We start from the raw sequence: 20,264 nt of genomic DNA on the forward strand, positions 1-20,264 counted from the left end.
TGTAATTGGAAAAAATATTGTTCAGTCATTTATCAACACCAGAATGGGCTCATGGTTAGTTATTTCATACTTGGAATATAATCCTTTATACTATATTATTTAATATTTTGCTCAAATTGTTCCAGCTCTCGCCATTGGGAGCTCTTTCACTTGGCTTCTGTGTCCCTTTGAAATATCCTCATCATTGTGGTTTTGTTATTATTATTAGTTTGTTTGTTTTCAGCTTACTTTCTGGTTACCTTATTTCTTTTTAGTCCTAAGTTCACCTACCCTACCCTCTGGAGACCTAATTTTTCAAGCAAGGTGCTGACTGCCTTAATTCAGAGGACTCTCTCTTTCTCAGTCAGTTACACATATTCTAGTGGGGAATTGTTTCGCCCTCATTGCAGGTATTGCTGTTCTATCCACAAGAAATAGGTGAACTCCTTAAGTGAAAGACAATGTTTATGCCTTTTTCTTAATCAACCAGACTACTGTAGTATTTAGGAGCCTGTTAAATGTGCTGTGGCAGTAAGAAAAACGAATTATGTATTTGACCTCCCTTCGTAATAACAAACACAGCTTTATTTAATTTTTGAAGTGATTATATGACCGGTCTTACCCCAAATATGTATTTCAAACAATTCAAATTTAATCACAAACACTTTTCATTTAAATATTATAGTTGACTACAAGGAAGAATATAATACTACTCTGCCTCAGTTCATTCCCTATGAAGATGGCATTTACAGTGTTATTCAAAAAACAGTGACATGGTATGAAGCAATAAACATATGTTCTCAGAGTGGAGGTCACTTGGCAAGTGTTCATAACCAAAATGGCCAGCTCTTCCTAGAAGATATTGCAAAGCGTGATGGATTTCCACTGTGGGTGGGGCTATCAAGTCACGATGTGAGTATTCTTGTTTTCCAGAAATTTTCCAAATGTGTTAGTGGCTTGGAAATGTGAACATAAAATATCAATTCAAAGTATAACATCAGATTAAGTTCTGGGACTCAATTTGCATGGCATAGTACTTTCTTACCTTTTCACAGCAGAGAACAAATAGAAAATTATATTTGTCGAGTGCACTGCAGCACACAGCTGGGACCGGCACTGCCCTAACACTGCCAGGGCCCAGCAGATGGGTAGCTCAGCAAGGCCTCTGTGGTCTGTTTGGGGGAGACCAGTTGGAAAGCTGGTGAAAAAGAAACAGCACAGAATCAGAAAAGCCCGAGCTTCAGTACTAGTGGCAGATCTTCCATTTACATGCTGAGTGATCATGGGCACATTACTTGACATTTAGAAGCTTATTTCCTCATCTGTAATATTTTGGAGTGATAATATTTTCCTTAATCTACGATTATAGTGAAGATTAACACAAAACGGTGCCAAGTGGAATTCTTAACATTAGGACTTGTAAATGTATATTTTCTTCCCACTTCTCCACCCCCCCCCCCGAAATTAGCACTATTTGAGAGTAATCCTCTCCTGGTAAACACGTCCTTTGTGCCACTATTTGAGTCCCATTAATTAGTATAGTCAGGTACTTATAATAATAATGTCTAGTATACAAAAAGTAGACATCTATTGAGATTAGAATTGAAGGCCTAATTTAAATAATCTCTAGAACAATGTAGAGAAAATGAAATAAAGAACGGCAAATTAAGATTATAGAATCAAGGAAAAATCAAAAGTAATCTTCACGGATGAGTTTCTTGGGAAGTATTTTCCTCTTCTAGCTCCCTGCACATTGCTGGCTTCTGTAATATGGGGTGGGGGGAATGTAACCAGAGACACAAACCATAAAACTCTATAACATAAAAAACAGTATTTAGAATAATATCAATGTGGAATTGTAAACCTCTAACTGTGACAAGTGGAAGCCATTTGCATGTCATTTAATTTCAAGTGTTATATAAACTCATCCTTAAACAGAATAAATCTAGAGACAGAGTGTAGTAAATCTGTAGTAATTCTAGATTTAAAATCCTACTTAAATTGTGCCAGAGCAAATGTCAAATCACTGCATCAACAGTAAATCCCTGATTTTACAAACAGGTCCATACCTGCAACACTTGCGAGCAAATAATTAACGCTCCATTCCAACACTTCTTAAAGTATATATGTTTTTGCTTATGATCTTTTTTGAAGTCACTCATCTAGATTCAGGTTGTCTCTCTAATTCTTAAAACAGGGAACAGAATCGAATTTCGAGTGGTCTGATGGCAGTGCGTTTGACTACGTCCCATGGGAAGATAAGCAGTCTTCTGGAAATTGTGTTCTCTTGGATCCAAAAGGAATTTGGAAACATGAAAAATGCAAGTCTCATACGGATGGCGCTATTTGCTATAAACCTACAAAATGTAAGACGTGATTTCAAATAACTGTATATTTACTAAAATATTATGTTTGTTTTATGCATTTGATTAAGTAAAAAGGAATTTTTATAGATTTTAAGTAAGGTTTATTCACAAGTCCTCCAAAAATAATTCTGATACTTTGTGAAGAGAAATAAACACATGATACCCATTCAAGGAATTTGTTCTCAAAGATATTCAGTTGTTCTATGACTAGGTAAGTTTTAACTCTAGAATTTGTGGATTTGCAGCATTTTCAAAGGCTGAGATGCTTCTTTTAAACAAGTGTTCCAGAGCATGTAAATGTGGGAAATGTCTCAATGGTCTACCGTATTGATGGCTATGAGAGTTTCTATAGTAAAGACGTCTGTTGCACTTTATGTAACTAAGCATTTTCCAAACATATATGATCCTTAAAATCTGAGGAAAGAGCCCCTTCCATCAGGGGCTGGAATTGGGGTCACTTCTGGTGGGCAGAGCGTGAACCTTGGGGAAGAGCACAAGCACCCAGACCACCCAGGAGCTGCAGAGGCATGCTGGGCAGGCCAGGGCCTGGTGCAGCTGGTGGTCTCTGAAGCTTCTGGTTCTCAGTGCTGGCCCTTGCAGGGGAAAAAAAAAGCAAGATTTGGAAGTAAAACTCCATGAATAGCAATAAAGAAAGAAAATATATGCAGCCTAAGACAGCCCAGGTGCAGACTGGACTAGAAATAAGTAGACTTTGAAGATAAGGTATCTCCATATGTTCCTAGTATAAGAAGAATTTATTTATTTATTTTTAATATATCTTTATTGATTTTAGAGAGAGGAAAGGAGAGGGAGAGAGAGAGATGGAAACATCAATGATGAGAGAGTCATGGATCGGCTGCCTCCTGCACGCCCCCTGCTGGGGATCAAGACAGCAACCTGGGCATGTGCCCTGACTGGGAATCGAACCTCAATCTTCTGGATTATTGGTCGATGCTCAACCGCTGAGCCATGCCGGCCAGACAAGAAGAATTTATTTTCAAAGCCAAGCCATTCAGAAAGGTCCAACAGTCCTAGCCATGCACTGGTGGCCAGTGTTCAGTATGTTTTTCATCCAATGAAGCAACACACATCATTGCTTGTGCAACAGTGGAGTCATTAGCAGTACAGTTTTGAGAAAGCAACTATTTCACAAGGTGGTAAAAGGAGGAACTTGCTAGTAACTTCTCCCTCCATCAGCAGTGTTCATGTAGAGCTGTCACAAGTCCTACAGGCTTCACAGATGCATTTGGCGAGGAACTTTTATCATCAGTCACTAGGAAACTTGCCTGGGAATTATCAACTGTCAAACTGAAGGAAGACTTAGAGCTCAAAGCAAGGGCATTAATGGAAAGAATGGAGGCAAAAGCCAGTCAAATAACTAGAGTTCAAAGAAGATCAGGCCCAGCTGGAGAAACAGAAGACAGTGAAGCTGAGAAGGAATTAAGAGCCGTCAGAACATCTCTCCATGAAGGAGGAAACGGCAGCAGCCTTCCTTCCGGAATCACAGGGGCCACAAATAAGAAGAACTGTACCCAGATGAGACATGGGGAAAGGCAGGAGGCGCCTTCCATTGCTGAAGGGCGTGCCCACCACACAGTGCGTCCAGAGGGATGGCTCAGGCCGAGACGACTGACCGTCCCGGGCCAGGGCTCTGACTCCGATCGTCTCTGCCTCACAAGTAGCTTGTGGACAGTTTACTTTCCAGTTCCCATACTCTCTTCTGTGGAAATTAATAACAAGTGTTAAGAGGCACAGGCTTTGTTACCCAGGCTTCCTGTGGTATACAGCACAGTTAAAATTAAACATGTTAAATGGAAACCAGGGAGATATTTTAAAACTAAGAAGCCACACCTCCTCTTTTTTGGTTTGAGACAAATTTTTCTTTGCTGATATATGGCCTTTTGTAAACACATTACCAGATTTTCACTTGTGGTTGTGATTTTTATGGCAAGGTAAAACTGGGTTTATATTATCAAAATAAAAAGGAATCCAAAGAAAGGAAGAATTTTAATTATTATTTCAAAGTAGTTACAGGCCTGCCTAGCCTGTCTTTGCTCCTTTCCTATTCTGTCTTTCTAATTGTTTTTAATTTAGTCTAAATCCATTTTAGAGAGCAAGTACTTTATCATCTAAGTTTTTAAAATAGTATTCCAAAAAGCTAATTAGAATGTATACTCAAAAGTCAGTCATTTTTTTCTGTGCATTTTTACAACTGTCTCACATTTCTATAGCTCAGGAGGTATCCTCTCCTACATACTCACCGAGGTGCCCAGCAGTGAAAGAGAACGGATCCCAGTGGATCCAGTACAGGGACCACTGTTACGCATATGACCAGGCATTGCGCAATTTCTCAGAAGCCAAACAATTTTGTTCGGAACTTGGTGAGTTAAAATTCGTTGATTTTCTTTGACTCTATAATTGAATCATTGGAATTTTTTAAAGAAATAATTTGAAATGATGATTATATTTTTGAAAATATTTTTAAAGCACTTGCTATTTATAATAGCATTATAATCTAATTGCCCAGTGGTGGGAGGGGTTAAGTATTTTATGATATATGACCCCAATGGAATATTGGAATAACCATTAAAAATGATCAACCTAAGAATAAGTACATGGAAAATAAACATAAGTGGGAGGAAGTAGAATGGAAAATGGCTAAGTGAATTGTTATGTGAAAATACTGACAAATGAAATGGTGTTAAGTATAGCTAGATATGCTTAAGTGGAGGGGATAAGAGGTAAATTTTGTATAAAGTTGGTTAAGTAATAAATACAAAATTGTAGATTTTTCCATGACTTAGTTATTAATAAATAAGCTTATCTGACCAGGGTAACTAAAAACATGGGCTGATCATCCATTCTGTAGTAACAGTGACTCGCATCAGCTGAACACCATAAGGAACAGGACTTTTCATCTTCAGATATAACTATTTTAGAAAGAACAGCAATGATTGACTCTCTCCCATGATAAATTTAGCCAGTAGTCAAACTGTGAAATGACTTCTAGAGGACCTGTATCCTTGGGTAGCAATTCAGCTAGGCAGATGGCATTTATCTCATTTATTTTGCTAGCTGTTGTAGAAACATTGGACAGATTTAAAATCTCCTTATTACTGCTTAACTACATGATAGGAACTGTTCTGCATTATACATATGTAACACAGATACACACACACACATGTATAGCAGATACATAGGTAGGTAGACACACACACACACACACACACACACACACACACACACACCCTGATGGGAACTATTGGGAGCTATTAGGTTCTGAAAGTCAGAAGTCACCTCAAGAAGAAAATTGAAAGGTTTACTCTCATTGAAGTGTGAAGGTTAAACACTTAAGCCTTGGAGGCAGACAGGTCTGGGTTTAAATCTCAGCTCTCTTACTTACTAGCTGAGTGATAGTGTAGAAGTTACATAATTGTTTCTCTTTTCTCACCTGAAAAGAGAATAAAATTATAGTTGACCCTTAAACAAGGAGTGGGTTAGGGACACTGACCCCCATGCAGTGGAAAATCTATGTATAACTTTTGACTCCCTCAAAATTTACAGTCGTTTCTCAGTATCCACCAGGAATTGGTTTTAGGACCATACTCCCACCCCACGCAGATACCAAAATCCACAGATCCTCAAGTCCCTTATATAAAATGGCTTAGATCAATGCATACAGTTGGCCTGCACCAGCAGATTCCCATCTTCGGATGGAAAGTACTGCTTTTTATCCAAGATTGGTTGAATCTGAAGATGCAAAACCCAGAGTTACGGAGGGCTGACTGTATTTTATTGGGAAAAAAAAATTGTAAGTGGACCCTCGTAGTTCAAACCCATTGTTGAAGGGTTAACTGTAGTACTTGCTTCAAAGTTTGGGTAAAGATTGGGTTGTTGTAATAATGAATGAAATGAGATAATATGTTTACAAATGTAGAACAGTGCCCTGCAAGTAGTGAGCATTTAAAACTATTCTTATTATTAGAAAGATTGAGATTTACTTTCTAATTCTATAATTGACTGCCTAAACCTAACCAACTTACTTCCTCTCCTTGAGCCTCAGTTTCCTCATCTGTAAGACAGTGATAATACCTTCCTCTATAGGATTATGTGATATTAAACAAGGTAACATATAAAGTTCCTGCACACTGTGGGATCTATAACAGAGTAAAGGCTTTCCTTTGCCCCTCTTTAAATATGCCCCACCACAAAAGTTCAAGTGTGGATAGGCTTGTCACTGTTGAAGAATATTCAACACCATTTAAAACTGATTTCCAAGTCTAGTTATTATTTTGTTTCCATCCCTTGCCTGATGCTGATGATAGCACTGTGTTCTCTATGGGTCTGGGGTGACCTATCAAACTTCAAGAATACTCATTCTTTCAATTCTATACTATATTTAGAAACTTACAATGGGCATGACCAAATGCACGTATGTATAAAATAATATTAAAAGGAAGGCTAATGCTCCCCAATATCCCAAACCTATTTGCTTTCATTTTCATTTTAACAGAAGCAAATATGTGCAGAAATTGTTGTTGAAGAGAGTGCTGAAAATCTATAGGGAAACATATCTTTCTACTATCACACACTTCACTTTTTATGATGAACTGTTCATACACATGTCTCACTGGTTAGCCAGTTCCAAGATCAAAAAAGGTTGCCAGGTAAACATTGTGAAAAAAAATAATAATAATATTTCTTTATACAGTTTCAATCTAGAAATATTTTTAACTTTTTTAGGAAGCTATTAATGCTATGCTTTTGAACATCTGACCCATATCAGGTTTTAAAAACATTCTTTGCAAAGTTTGAATTCCTCAGTGATCTTGATCATGATAGTTTCTGTGTTTTTTTCAAATGGCTGGTTGATAATAAACCACTAACCTAAACTAATTAGTTTGGGGGTTGTTTTCCTTCAACAGCTCATTCTGCAACTCTTGTTACTGTGGAAGATGACAATGAGAATAAATTTGTGAGCAGACTGATGAGGGAAAATAATAATATTACCATGAGAGTTTGGCTTGGATTATCTCAACATCCGACTGGTAAGAGACATCTTTGTGTGTGCAGTATGCAAAGAGAGTTCTAACTTGTCCTAAATACCAGCTCAGCCTTGCTAAAGAATGTCCAGTGGTATCTAATTCAAATGCTTCTTATTGATGAATAAACTTGGTCTGCTGGCTGTTTTCGAGGCTTATAAATTCCTAATGAATAAGTGAATGACTTATTAGTAATGATGGAAAACACTAATGAAATAGAAAATCAGTTGAAACCAACTGGAATTGTTAGAGGTTTAAGATACATGGACCAACAGGATATATTTTCCTTCTAAGCAATTATCTGTCACCCCCGTCCCCCTGCAAGGATCCTATCACTTACCTCCCCTAGAGTTCTCAGGTCTATCACTCCAAGGTTTTCCAGCTTATAACTCTGTAATTCAGAAAGTTCTTTTCTTGTTGTTTCCTTCCCTCTTGGAACATTTTTACCACAGAGCAAAATTAAATCTTCATAGTGATTTTTTTTTTCAAACTAGCTTAGTAAAATTGCAAAGCATTGATTCAGAAGGCTCTGTGGGAGAATACGTCAATAAGAAATAACAGATACAGAGTTTGAGTGAACTTGAAATCGAGAAAGAATGAATTCAATAAAATAATAGGAAATCTGTTTCACATTTTATGCAAAGTGTAATTCTAAATATTCAAAATAAATGTGAATCCCAAAATGTTAAGTACTTCTCAGAAAGAAACTTTGTTTGGGGCAGTGTGCAGTGGATGTTTTATTGAGTTGTACACTTGAAACCTGTATGATTTTATAAACCAATGTCATACCAATAAATTCAATTAAAAACTCATTCATTAATTAATTAAAAAATAAAAACTCAAGCTCTTTGTTGTATTTACTGCGAGGATGAAGATCATTCTCAGCAATCAGACTGTTGACATCCCAGAAAATGTCAAAAGGGACCCACAGTGATTGTGAAGGGCCCCAGAAGCACCCTGCAGAGGGACTTCAGTCACATCAGTGCAGAACTCAGTCTCCCTGGGAATAAAAAGAAGGGGCTCTGGGTTGGCAAATGGTGGGGAAGTAGAAAAGAACTGGCCACCATTCGCACTATCTCAGTCATGTACAGAACATGATCAAAGCTGTTACACTGGGCCTCCGTTACAGATGAGGTCTGTGTACACTCACTTCCCCATCAACGCCATTATTCAGGAGATCAGTTCTCTTGTTGAAATCAATAAATTTCTTGGGCAAAAAATAACCTACAGGGGTCAGATGAGGTCAGGCATTGCTTGTTCAGTATCTCAAGCCCAGAAAGATGAATTGATTCTTGAAGGAAATGACAGTGAATTTGTATCAAATTCAGCTGCTTTGATTCAGCAAGCCACAACAGTTAAAAACACGGATATCATAAAAATTTTGGATGGTATCTGTTTCTGAAAAAAGAAGAGCTCAGCAGGCTGATGAATAAAATCTAAGTTGTCCAGCTATAGAAACAGCAAGATGCCGAATGATTCCTCAGACTTATTTGGGGTATTTTAAAGATGCAATAAAAGCCATGTATTGATTTGGGGGGGAAATTAATAAAAATTTTAAAAATTAAAATTTTAAAAACAAAGAAAATGGTCAAAGTTGACCATCTAAATGAATTGTAAGTTGTGTTTATACTATCGCCACAAGGTGGCGTTACCTCAGCTGGAAAATAAAGATAGAGTCATGGTGGGAAGACCGTCCTTGGGGCTAGAGAGGAAGGGAGATAAAGGTCTTTAGAAATCTCTCTCTCACACAATAAATGTGCAAGAATTCTACCCTTTAATCAAACACTACCTTCTATATCAGTGTTGTCTAATAGAACTTTCTACATATCTGCGCTGTCCAATACAGTAGTCACTAGCCACATATAGCTATTGAGCACTTAAAATGTGACAAGTGCAACTGATGGACTGATTTTTAAATTTTTTCACTTTTAATGAATTTCATTTTAAATAGTGGCATAACACTGTATGAGCCACAAAGCATTTTTACCTTGGTAAATGAATGACAATAAACATAGTTGTATTTATTTCTTTAGATAAATCTTGGAACTGGATAGATGGATCAAAATTGAAATTTGTCAAATGGGCAAATAAACGTAAAAGTGATGGTGAAAAATGTAGCATTTTGTTAGCCTCAAATGAAACTTGGATAAAAGTTGAATGTTCACATGGCTATGGAAGAGTGGTCTGCAAAGTTCCTCTGGGTAAGTATGTAACCTGTCCTTAAGAAACATTTTTGCAGAACAGGCTAGGAAATAAATGAACAATTTTGTATTTGGTCCTAAAGTATTTAGTCCTTAAAACTATATATATATATATATATAAATTTTAAGTCATGGAGATTCTTTCCCTCAGAAAAAAATAGATTACAAGAGACAATAAATGCACCAGATGCCCAGAACTTCCAGAAGAAATGACTTAAAGTCTAAATGTTGTACAATTCTTTCCTGAGAAAACTGGAAGCTGCCAGCGTATTAGACAGGTCATTTCTTTGAATATGTTTTTAACATATTTTATTCTATGGTTTAAATATGTAAAAGCTCAGAGGTTTAATTCCGCAGTGTGCCTTCTTTCTCCCCATTCCCTTAAAACTCAACAATATTGCAAAACTTGCTTAATTAATTAAAATTACCTCGGTATCTGTAGGAAATCACAGTTTGAACTTATCTTTCATCATGAGTTGATATATAATATAGCCATAAAAATCTTAACTTCATTTCTAGCGAAAGAACTCTAAATTTTTTCCCAGCAACACTTTTAAAGATCTAGCATAAAAGCGCCCATCAGCATCTATGTAATCGTTCACCGATCCAGGGAATATCCCGAGTCTACTCAATGTGCTGGGGTGCACCTGCGAACACGACAAAGGAGATGCATACCTTTTCCTCCTCCACAACCTGGTAGAGGAAGACAGATGATAGGTAACCAAGCAGGTCCATATTTAGAAGAGAGGAAAATATCAAATAGTTCTGAATTCTATGTGATCGAGACCAGGGGGATGGGTACTCTCGGTTGGGCTATCGGGGAAGACGTCTAAGAGCAGCTGAGGCCTGACTTTGAAGCTGAGACCTGAAAGACCAGCCAGCAACCATCAGGGGCAGAGGCTCGCCAGGCAGAGATTCCGTTTGTAGCAGAGAGCCTAAGGCAGAACAACCTTGGTGATGCTCAGGGAGGAGCTCGAGGGCAGGCTGCTCCCCGAGGCTCAGGGCTCCGGAAACAAGGGTCTGGAGTTCAGGTCTGTCCTGAATGGAATGGAAAACGACTGGAATGTTTTGGGGGGGAGGGGGAGGGGGGACAGGATTAGGGTGATGTAAACCAAGAGTTCTAATTTGGCCATTTTCAACTATCCATAGGGAGATGAGATATCCATATGGAATGTAGAGTATATTGTTGGACACATGAGGGGGAAGGGAGGTCAGCACAGAGATGATAGTAATGTCATGGGACAGAACATGTCCATCTCAGCAGCATGCGGAGAAGGGGCCGGGGACAGCATTTGAGTGGCTAGGAACTATGAGGTCATCCTAAAGGCTTACATCATTTTAAAGCAAATAATACTTTATTTCGCTCTAGGTGAGTCAGACACAAAAATGTACAGCTTTTAGCAATTTGCTGTCAAAGTAAGGTACTATACTGGGAGTGATACTCTCAAAAGAGTGGTGAGAAGGGAGCGTGAGAATAATGATAGTGCTTTAATTTCTTTGGAAGAAAATTACTGCACCCATGCAGAGGATTTGAATGAAGAGGAAAACAGTTAAATTTGGGGAGGGAAAGCACTTAAGTGTTTGACGGTGATTTTGAATTCTGTGTTCATGCTATGAAACAATCAGGCACTCACCGTATCTAATTTGTGCAGGTTTACTTATGTGACACGCAGCCGAATGCATAAAACAATAGTAACCGCTTTCGCACCCCCTCCTGCACTGTGACCCCTGTCCCCTCCAGGCCCTGATTACCGAGGAATAGCCGTCGCGCTCTCTGTGCTGTGCGTCGTGGCTCTCATCGGCGGGCTGATCTGGGTCCTCTTCCAGAGGAACCGTTCGTCCTGGGCCGGCTTCTCTTCGGTTCGATATGAACAAGGCGTGAATGAAGATGAGATTATGCTCCCTTCTTTCCATGACTAAATCCTTCTAAAAGTTTGCTAATTTGCACTAAGGTGTTAGGGAAAATGAGCCATTTTAAATGTTTTCAGTGTCAGTATTTACTCTGTTCCAAAGTACAAGTCTCAAGTACTTTTTCAGTTTAGTTGCTATTCTGGTATCTACATTTAATTACTCAGAAATGCCATGCTTATAACTCTACTTGATAGAATGGAAAGGAACTGAAGCTAAAACTGAAACTAAAGTCCAAATTGTTCATAGGGCAATAATTTTAATGTGCATTTATTCTAGTTACCAACCACATTGTCCATGACATTGTTAATGACATTTTAACACAATGTCTCAGAAAATTTAAATTGGCATATTACTAGGTCACACATATCCCTTTTAAATTTTATGAACATCTGGCCAAATGCAAAATTAGTACCTCAAGGTGAAAACAGAACTGTAAGTAATATCCACATTGTCTTAAAATGTCATTTGTAGCATTTGAGGGAAATTATTAAACAAGAGGCATACTTATTTTTTACACAGCAAAATAGTACCCCCTGACAAGATGTTTCTTATACTATGCCAAATATATTTTATACCAGAATTATTTAAATGTGAAAGTTTTGTTCTGTTCATACTTATTCATAAAACAGTGGCTTTTAAAGAAGATTTAGTACTTAATATTTTTCTAAAGTGTGAGAACATTGTTGCTAGATGGATTAGATACCCTGTAGCGATGTGGTTTTTTGGTTGTTTTTTATTTTTATTTTTTTTTAACGGGAATCAGAGTTTTGAAAATTTTACAATTTATATACTTTACAGGGCATGCCAACTTTTGACTAACAGATTTTTATTACTTTATTGACTTTTTTACGTGAGCTAAAGATAAGTGGTCTGTGAAGGAAATTGTATATCTTATATTTGTAAAAATGCAAATTATACAATGAAACTCTAAACTTTGTGATTACTACTAAAATATTTAAAATTATAAATGATTAAGGAAACACTGTTTTGTGGTTATAGCTTTACATTTTACCACCTAGAATATATTCTTAATGATAACTTCCACTGGACCTGGTAAATGTTTTATTCAGTGTTTAACTTATATTTGTACTTTAGAATATTTTTGTATAAAATCCATAAATTTATTTTAAGATTTAGAGTTTTTATACTATGATAAAGTTGTAAATAATTATCTAAGACAGTTTTAGTATAATCTAAAACTGTAGTATAATTGTTCTTAAATATTTTTTATTAAATTTGTTGGACTAGTTCTCTTGCCCAATTATCTGTACAGTTTTAGTCATTAAGCCTTTCTTCAAAGAACTAAACCAACTTGATGTGAAAAATTCAGCCATATAGAGTAGTGATGTGCAACAAAGTTGTCTTATTTTTTAAGTAAAAGCGTTGTTGATCCTTGTTTGGAAAAAAATATCTCTGGATGGGGCTTTCCTATGTTAGGTATACAGTGAGACAAGAAATAAAGAGACCGGCTGTTGTAAAGCAAGGCCTCCCAGAGACTCTGTGTGCATTTTTTAAAGAATAAATATAATCATTCGTACATTTCTGAATGTTTGATTTTAGTCTCTTTTTCAGATTTCATCTGAATCGTCCTGTCTTTTAACTGTCGGATGAGCAGAAATTCCATTGATGATCCAGGAGCTTCTCATTCTTTGTGCTCCCCGTAGGAGATCCTGCCCAGTGCCTCCCACCCCAAGGCGTTTGTCAGCCACGTTAAGTCAGTAGTTCAGAGATCTAGTTCCACGTTCATATTCCCAACTCCCAGTGGACAGTCCACGTGACAGTCCTCCTCAGCATGGCCACACCTGCCCATCTGGTGGTCCCCTCCTGCTTCCTCTGTTCAGAGGTCCCAGGAGCATGGAAGGCAGCCTTCTCCAGCCTTCCCTAGCTAATCCAGTGCCCACAAGCGGTCTGACAAAATTAATCTCCCAATGCCAGGCACCTAAAAGAAGTAAGCAAATAGACCTAAGCATCGGGTGTAGGAGACGAATTCAGAAGTGATACCAGTGATGGCCCTCTTGCATCGCCCCTCACGTCTCCCCACCCCACACAGCGCGTTCCCCTCCCGGACCCCGGGGCGGGACACTTGCACTCTGGGAATTCTCCCCTGCGTGTGACCCCCAATCCTGACCCCACAGGGGGGTTACGCTAGGGAAAGTCGGAGATTCAGGTTCCTTTATCTTAGGTCCCTTCAGTCCTAAAACCTTCTTGGAGAAATGAAGATCTAATTGTTATAAGTTCACCTCTTTTATCTTGCTTAAGACAAATTTTAACTAGATCTCAAAGACATTTTTTTTCTACGAGACCTCATGATCTGAACAAAGTTTATCTAATTCCCTGTATATTCTATATTAAAACAGTCTCCCAATATCTACAGCTCGACAAATTTACTGCACATGTATTTCTCTTTTTTCCAAACTAAACCACAAGCAGAATGTTAGAAACGTTTTTCCTATTTCCCCAACCAGTTTTCTCCTTATATTCTCTCTGCATTAATATGAAGACACCATACCCCTGTCTACCAAGCGAGAAGCGCAGGAGCCACCCTCAAGCCCTCTCCCTCTCCCTCTCCCTCCGATCATCCTGCTGGTTCTACTCAGACTTCCCACAGCGGCCGTCTCCATCGGTAACTGTCTTAGTTCGGGCCTCTGTCATTTTTTCCCCCCCTGGACTATCTGCACCAGCCTCGATGCTGGTCCTCCTGGACAGCCGTTCCTCTTCATCCCATTTTCCCCACCCGGGTCCCAGGGGAGGTGAAGTGCACAGAGGAGGACTCTTCCTCCGATTTTGCTCTAAAGTTATCTAGGCCTTGCTATCTCAGGCCAAAGGGTAGCTCAGCAATGCCCAGCCCAGGGACCCTCCCCAGGGACCTCGCACGGACTGACGACCCATCCTGAGAAGTCCTAAGGTTTTGGTTCCTTGGCCAAACACCCCTTTAATACAATGTAAGATCAAGTCAATATTGCTCTAATTGCTAAACCAAGAGAGGAAACGGATAAAACTGACTCTAAGAATTATGAAAACGTTGGCGAGCTTAGCCAATGGAAATGCAGCAGAGTGGCAAGGCCAGAACCCAGATGGGACTGAGCTAAAAAGTGAAGGGAAATCAGGATATGGGGACCGTGAAGTCTTGAGAAGTATGATGGGGACAGGAAGGAGAGGGATCGGGCCACAGCTAGAGGGAGCAGGAGGGTGAGTTTTCTTTCCAAAGGAGAGGGGAAAGGAGTTTACAACTTTAGAAGCTGAAGGGAACAAACAAAACAAAAACAGTGAGCAGAGAAAAGGTGCAGGGGAGAGAGCAGGAGTCACTAATGCAGGAAGGTCTTGGAGACGATGGGACGAGAGGGACAGTTCTAAGCCCACAGGAAGCGGAGCTAGGTTTGGGTGGGAGGGAGGAAGAATGCCTGCCTCTCTGAGGTCCCCACAGGAAGGCTGCGTGAAAGAGGGGGGAGAGCAGGTGAGTATTGGAAAATGTTTGTCTACACCTGAGAAAGGTGAGTAGCAAGTGGGGTCTCAGCCTGAGGAGAGCAATAAAAAATTGAAATACCCAATAAGGGGAATGGGAGAGGACAGTGGCCAAGACAAAATAGAAGGGCTGTAGAAAAGGCATGCAGGGCCCAGGTGCAATTAAAGGCCATATATTTGTAGTGACAACTATCAGGAGAAATGATAGATTACCTGTGCTCAGTTACTTCAGTCAAGTTGAGAAAAAGAGATGTGAAGAAGAGAATTCATCGTCAAAAAATTAAAAATAGAACTACCATATGATCCAGCAATCCCACTTCTGGAGCCAAAAGAAATGGAAATAAGATCTCCAAGAGTCAACCACACTCCTGAGTTCATTGCAGGATTATTTATAACAGCCAAGATATGGAAACAACCTGTGTCCTGTGTCTGTTAAGGGATGAACAGATAAAGAAGATGTGGTACATATATACAACTGAATATTATTCAGCCACTAGAAAGTAGGAAACTCTGCCATTTGTGACAACATAGGTGAACCAAGGGCATTGTGCTAAGTGAGATAATTCAGACAGAGGAAGACAAACACCACATGATCTCACTTATACGCGGAATCTAAAAGAGCTGAACTCAGAAACAGAGTAGAGTGGTGGTTACCAGTGGCTGGGGGTGGAGGAAATGGAGAGATGTTGGACAAAGGATACAAACTTCCAGTGATAAGATGAATACGTTCTGGGGATTTAATATACAGTCTGGTGATTATAGCTAACAATACTTCACTATGTGCTTGAAAGTTGCTAAGAGAGAAAATCTTAAATGTTTTCACCACAAAAAGAAATAGTAATTATGTGACAGGATAGAAGTGTTAGCTAACGGTCCCAGTCATTTTATGATAGATAAGTGTATCAAATAAACATGTTGTACATCTTAAACTTACACAATGGTATGCCAATTATACCTCAATAGAGCTGGAAAAACAATTTTCTTTTTAAAAAGAAAAAGAAAGAAGAGACCCCAGGTTCAGAATTGACAAGGTAGATCTCACAGAGAAATAGGAGAGGGCATGGTATCCAAGCCGGGTGGAGAAGAGAGAAATAAATGCCTGGGGAAAATGAAGTTAAGGGACTGGAATCTGGAATGTGGTCAAAGAAGAGAGAAGCTGGAGAGAAAGAAACAGAAAAGTAAAAGGTATGTGGTGTGGTTGGAAAGTAGGACATCATATTGAGAGATTTTCATAAAATACCACATTATTCCATGCAGTAGCAGTAAGTAGACTATTTGGTCATGTTAGCCTAAAAAATGAAGTCTGCACCATGGCTAACAGTGGAAAAAATACCTTTTTTCAGTTCAAGTGAGTTAGAAACAAAATACTGTTGAAATGGGTTATTTGCTTAAAGTAAATTGATTTATTAGGATGCCAATTCTTTGTAAACCTAGCCATTATTTGAAAATTAATGCAAAGTAATCCACATAGATAAAAGTATACTTTGGTGCCTACGGTGGGGGAGGAAGAGAATTTTTCGTCACACAATCACATAGAACTGTTCATTTTACTTGTGTACTTAGCAAGACAGAAGAATCCAGAATAGGATGTTTGAATATATAAACATAGTGTAACTTTGGAAAGATTCACTTCAGATATGGATCTAGTATATAAACCCCTTATAGATAGCCTGAGAGGAAGAATGAAAATAAATAAATTGAGCAAGATCTTGATACTTTGGCAAAGGGGCTGAACCTGACGTGGGTGGGAGAGTTCAGCAGAAGGTGTGGGCTCTGGTTCATTTTTGGCATTCCCTGTGTGCCCATGGCTCAATCATGTCCCTTCTTTGGGCCTCAGTTTCTTTATCAGTAAATGAAAATGGTCCCTATCATTTCTGACACTCTATGACTCACCTTACAGACCCCACTGGTCAGACTTCCTTCGTGTAATCACTCCATTTCAGACTGGACTGCACAGGCATAGAAAGGGTTAGACTTGATTTTTTTAGAATATACTTTAACTTTTTATAAAATCAGTGGGGTTTTTTGTTGTTGTTGTTTTTAATATATCTTTATTGATTTCAGGAAGAGGAAGGGACAGAGAGAGAGAGAGAGAAACGTCAGTGATGAGAGAGTCATTGATCGGCTGCCTCCTGCACGCCCCCACTGGGGATCGAGCCCACAACCCGGGCATGTGCCCTGACGGGAATCGAACCAAGATCTCCTGGATCATAGATCAGTGCTCAAACGCTGAGCCACACCAGCTGGGCAGTTTTTGGTTTATAAAAATTTTGAGCAGGAAATGTAGCGAGATCCTATATACTTCCTTACCTCTCCCCTCTTTTCCTCTGTTATTAGCATCCTGCACTGGTATACTACCATTTGATTGATGGTTAAAATTGATGACCCAATATTGATACAGTATTAACGAAAATCCACAGATTACATTAGGGTTCATCTTTGTGTTGCACAGCCAATGGGTTTTGACAAATGCGTAATGATATGCATCAACCATCACAGTATCATACAGAATAGTGTTCCTGCCCTAGACATCCTCTGTGTCCACCCTTCCTGTCCTGCTCTCCCATCCCCAACCCCACCAACCCCTGACAACCACTGATCTTTTTACTGTTGCCATAGTTTGGCCTTGTTCCAAAATATCATATAGTTGGAATCATACAGTATGTAGCCTTTTAAGAGTGGCCTCTTTCACTTAGCAATACATATTTAAGGTTCCTCCATGTCTTTTCATGACCTAGTAGCTTATTCCTTTTAAGCACTGAACAGTTACGTTGTATGGATGTACCACAGTTTCTTTATTCATTCACTTGCTGAAGGGCCTCTCGGTTGCTTTCTAGTTTGGCAATTATGAATAAAGCTGCTATAAATTTCTTTGTGTAGGCTTTTGTGTATATGTAAGTTTTCAACCTGTTTATGTAAATACTAAGGAGCACAATTGCTGGATCCACGGTAAGAGTATATTTAGTTTTGTAAGAAGCTGCAAAACTGTCTTCCAAAGCTGCTGTACTACTTTGCATTCCCACCAGCAAAGAATGGGAGCTCCTCTCGCTCCACATCTTCACGCCATTTCGTGTTGTCAGAGTTCCAGATTTTGGTCATTGTAATAGGTGTGTAGCGGTATCTCATTTTTGTTTTAATTCGCAACTCTCTGGTGATATAGGATGTTGAGTGTCTTTTCAGATGCTTATTTATGTCTGTACATCTTCTTCTGTGAGGTGACTGTTCATATCATTTGTACATTTTTAATCAAGTTGTACTTTTATTGTTGAGTTCAGACTCAATTTTGGAGGACTCTTTTGCTAATGACATGAGGCTCCGTCAGTGTGGCCTCGGCTTGTGCATTGTGCTGTCTAGTTCCAGAGTCCCTCACCATTCAAGTTATAGTTGAGTGGTTTATACAGACATCATAGCAAGCATAGTTTTATTGTTGTTGTTGGTGGTGGTGGTTGGTTTTGACTTAAACAACAGAAAGTTATTGTCCTGTGGTTCTGGAAGCTAGAAGTTCAAGATAAGGTGTCCGCAGGGTTGGTTTCTTCCAAGGACTGTGCAAACCAAGTTTAAAGAACTTTAATCCAGACTCTGGTGGCACAGAAAAGTTATCTGAGGGACATAGTCCACTGGGAGGAGCCTTTGAAAGGTTTCGGGGCATTAGATCCTAAAGAGAAACTTGGCAGACACCACCTAAACCAAGTGATCAAAGTTAACAGCAGTGATGTGAGACATTAACATCCAGTCCCTCCTGGGCCGGGCACTCCGATGGTACCCTTACCCAAAAGAAAACAACCTGAATCCCATCCTTCCAATCTCCCTCGAGAGGGAACATCAGGCAAACCAGACCTGACAGATATTCTACAAAACATCTGGCCAGTACTCTGCATACTTGTGGACATCGTGACACACAAAGAATAAAGAGGAGGACTCTCAGTCACTGAGCAGCTCGGACTCTTCTCGTTCAAACCTTGCTCAGCTTCCTCTCCAACCATGTCTGACAAACCCGATGTGGCTGAGATTAAGAAATTTGATACAGAAACGCTATGGAGTTTCCTCAAAAAATTTAAAAATGGAACTGCCATTTGTCCCAGTGATCCCACTTCTAGGAATATATCCTAAGAAACCCAAAACACCAACCAGAAAGAACTTATGCACCCCTGTGTTCATAGCAGCGCAATTTACAATAGCTAAGATCTGGAAACAGCCCAAGTGCCCATCAGTAGCTGAGTGGATAAAAAAGCCGTGGGACATTCACACCATGGAATACTATGCAGCTGTAAAAAGGAGGGATCTCTTATCCTTTGGGACAGCAAGGACTTACCTGGAGAGGATTATGCTAAGTGAAATGAGCCAGTCAGAGAAAGACAAGTACCACATGATCTCACTCATATGTGGAATCTAATGAACAAAATAAACTGATGAACAAGATGGATCCAGAGACATAGAAGCATGGAGCAGTCGGATGGATTTCAGAGGGAAGAGGGGTGGGGAGTGGGGTGGGGGGAGAGTAATCAAGAACTTGGGTGCCTATATACATGACCTATGGACACAGACAATAGCGTGGAGAACGCCTGGGGAGGGGCGGGGGTGGATGCGGGGGGAGGGGATCCATGGGGGGGAGAGGACATCTGCAATACTTTCAACAATAATAAATAAATAAAGAAGACAGAAACAAGAGAAAAATCCACTGCCTTCCAAAGAAACGGCTGCGCAGGAGAAGCAAGCAGGTGAGTGGTGATGAGGCGCCGCCGATGCGCGCCGCGGCAGCCACGAGCGTCGCCCCCTGGTTTCCCTTCTTTCAGCTGTGTAAGTGTGTAAGGTGCAAAGCGGCTGTGTGCCTTTTCCCGCCCGGGAGCTGAAGGCAGGGCCTCCCGACCCCGCCCGGCTGCTGGCGGGGAAGGCGGGGCTGGCTTGCTGCTGGTGCTGGGAAGGGAGGGAGCTGGGGGGGACGGCAGCGAGATCCAGAGTAAACTGAGCTGGTCCAAGGTGTCCTCAGGCTGCAAAATGCAGCTTAATCAGAGTGCCATTTTTTAAAGTGATTTTAAGTATTGGAAAGCACAATGTTTTAAGTATGCAAATAAAATGTTTTGACCCCGGGGGGGGGGGTAACAGAGGAACTGTTCCACATTAAAGGAGACCAAGGGAGCGTGACATTTCAGTGCCGTGTATGATCCTGGACTGGATTTGAGAGCAGAAGAAGAACATTAGAGGGACGACTGGCGGAATTCGGCCTGCGCTCCTCCCTGGCTTGGCGCGCGGCACTGGAATTACAGACGATGCTAATACTTAGGGAAGTGGCTGCAGGGTGACGG

The 20,264-nt window shown here is 39.9% G+C and overlaps 1 protein-coding gene across 1 annotated transcript in view; it reads left to right on the forward strand.

Annotated features, from left to right (window-relative positions):
* Nucleotides 1-20,264, forward strand: part of LOC308559240 (CD302 antigen) — a 119,369-nt gene that overhangs the window by 69,835 nt on the left and 29,270 nt on the right. The window contains exons 30-34 of the mRNA XM_081141736.1: nt 665-891; nt 2,177-2,345; nt 4,577-4,726; nt 7,271-7,393; nt 9,421-9,588. Coding sequence (XP_080997862.1) covers nt 665-891; nt 2,177-2,345; nt 4,577-4,726; nt 7,271-7,393; nt 9,421-9,588 — 837 coding nt within the window. The remainder of the gene's footprint in view (nt 1-664; nt 892-2,176; nt 2,346-4,576; nt 4,727-7,270; nt 7,394-9,420; nt 9,589-20,264) is intronic.

This window comes from Miniopterus schreibersii (assembly GCF_964146895.1).
Source record: "Miniopterus schreibersii genome assembly, chromosome: 7".
In the NCBI taxonomy this organism is placed as follows: domain Eukaryota; kingdom Metazoa; phylum Chordata; class Mammalia; order Chiroptera; family Miniopteridae; genus Miniopterus; species Miniopterus schreibersii.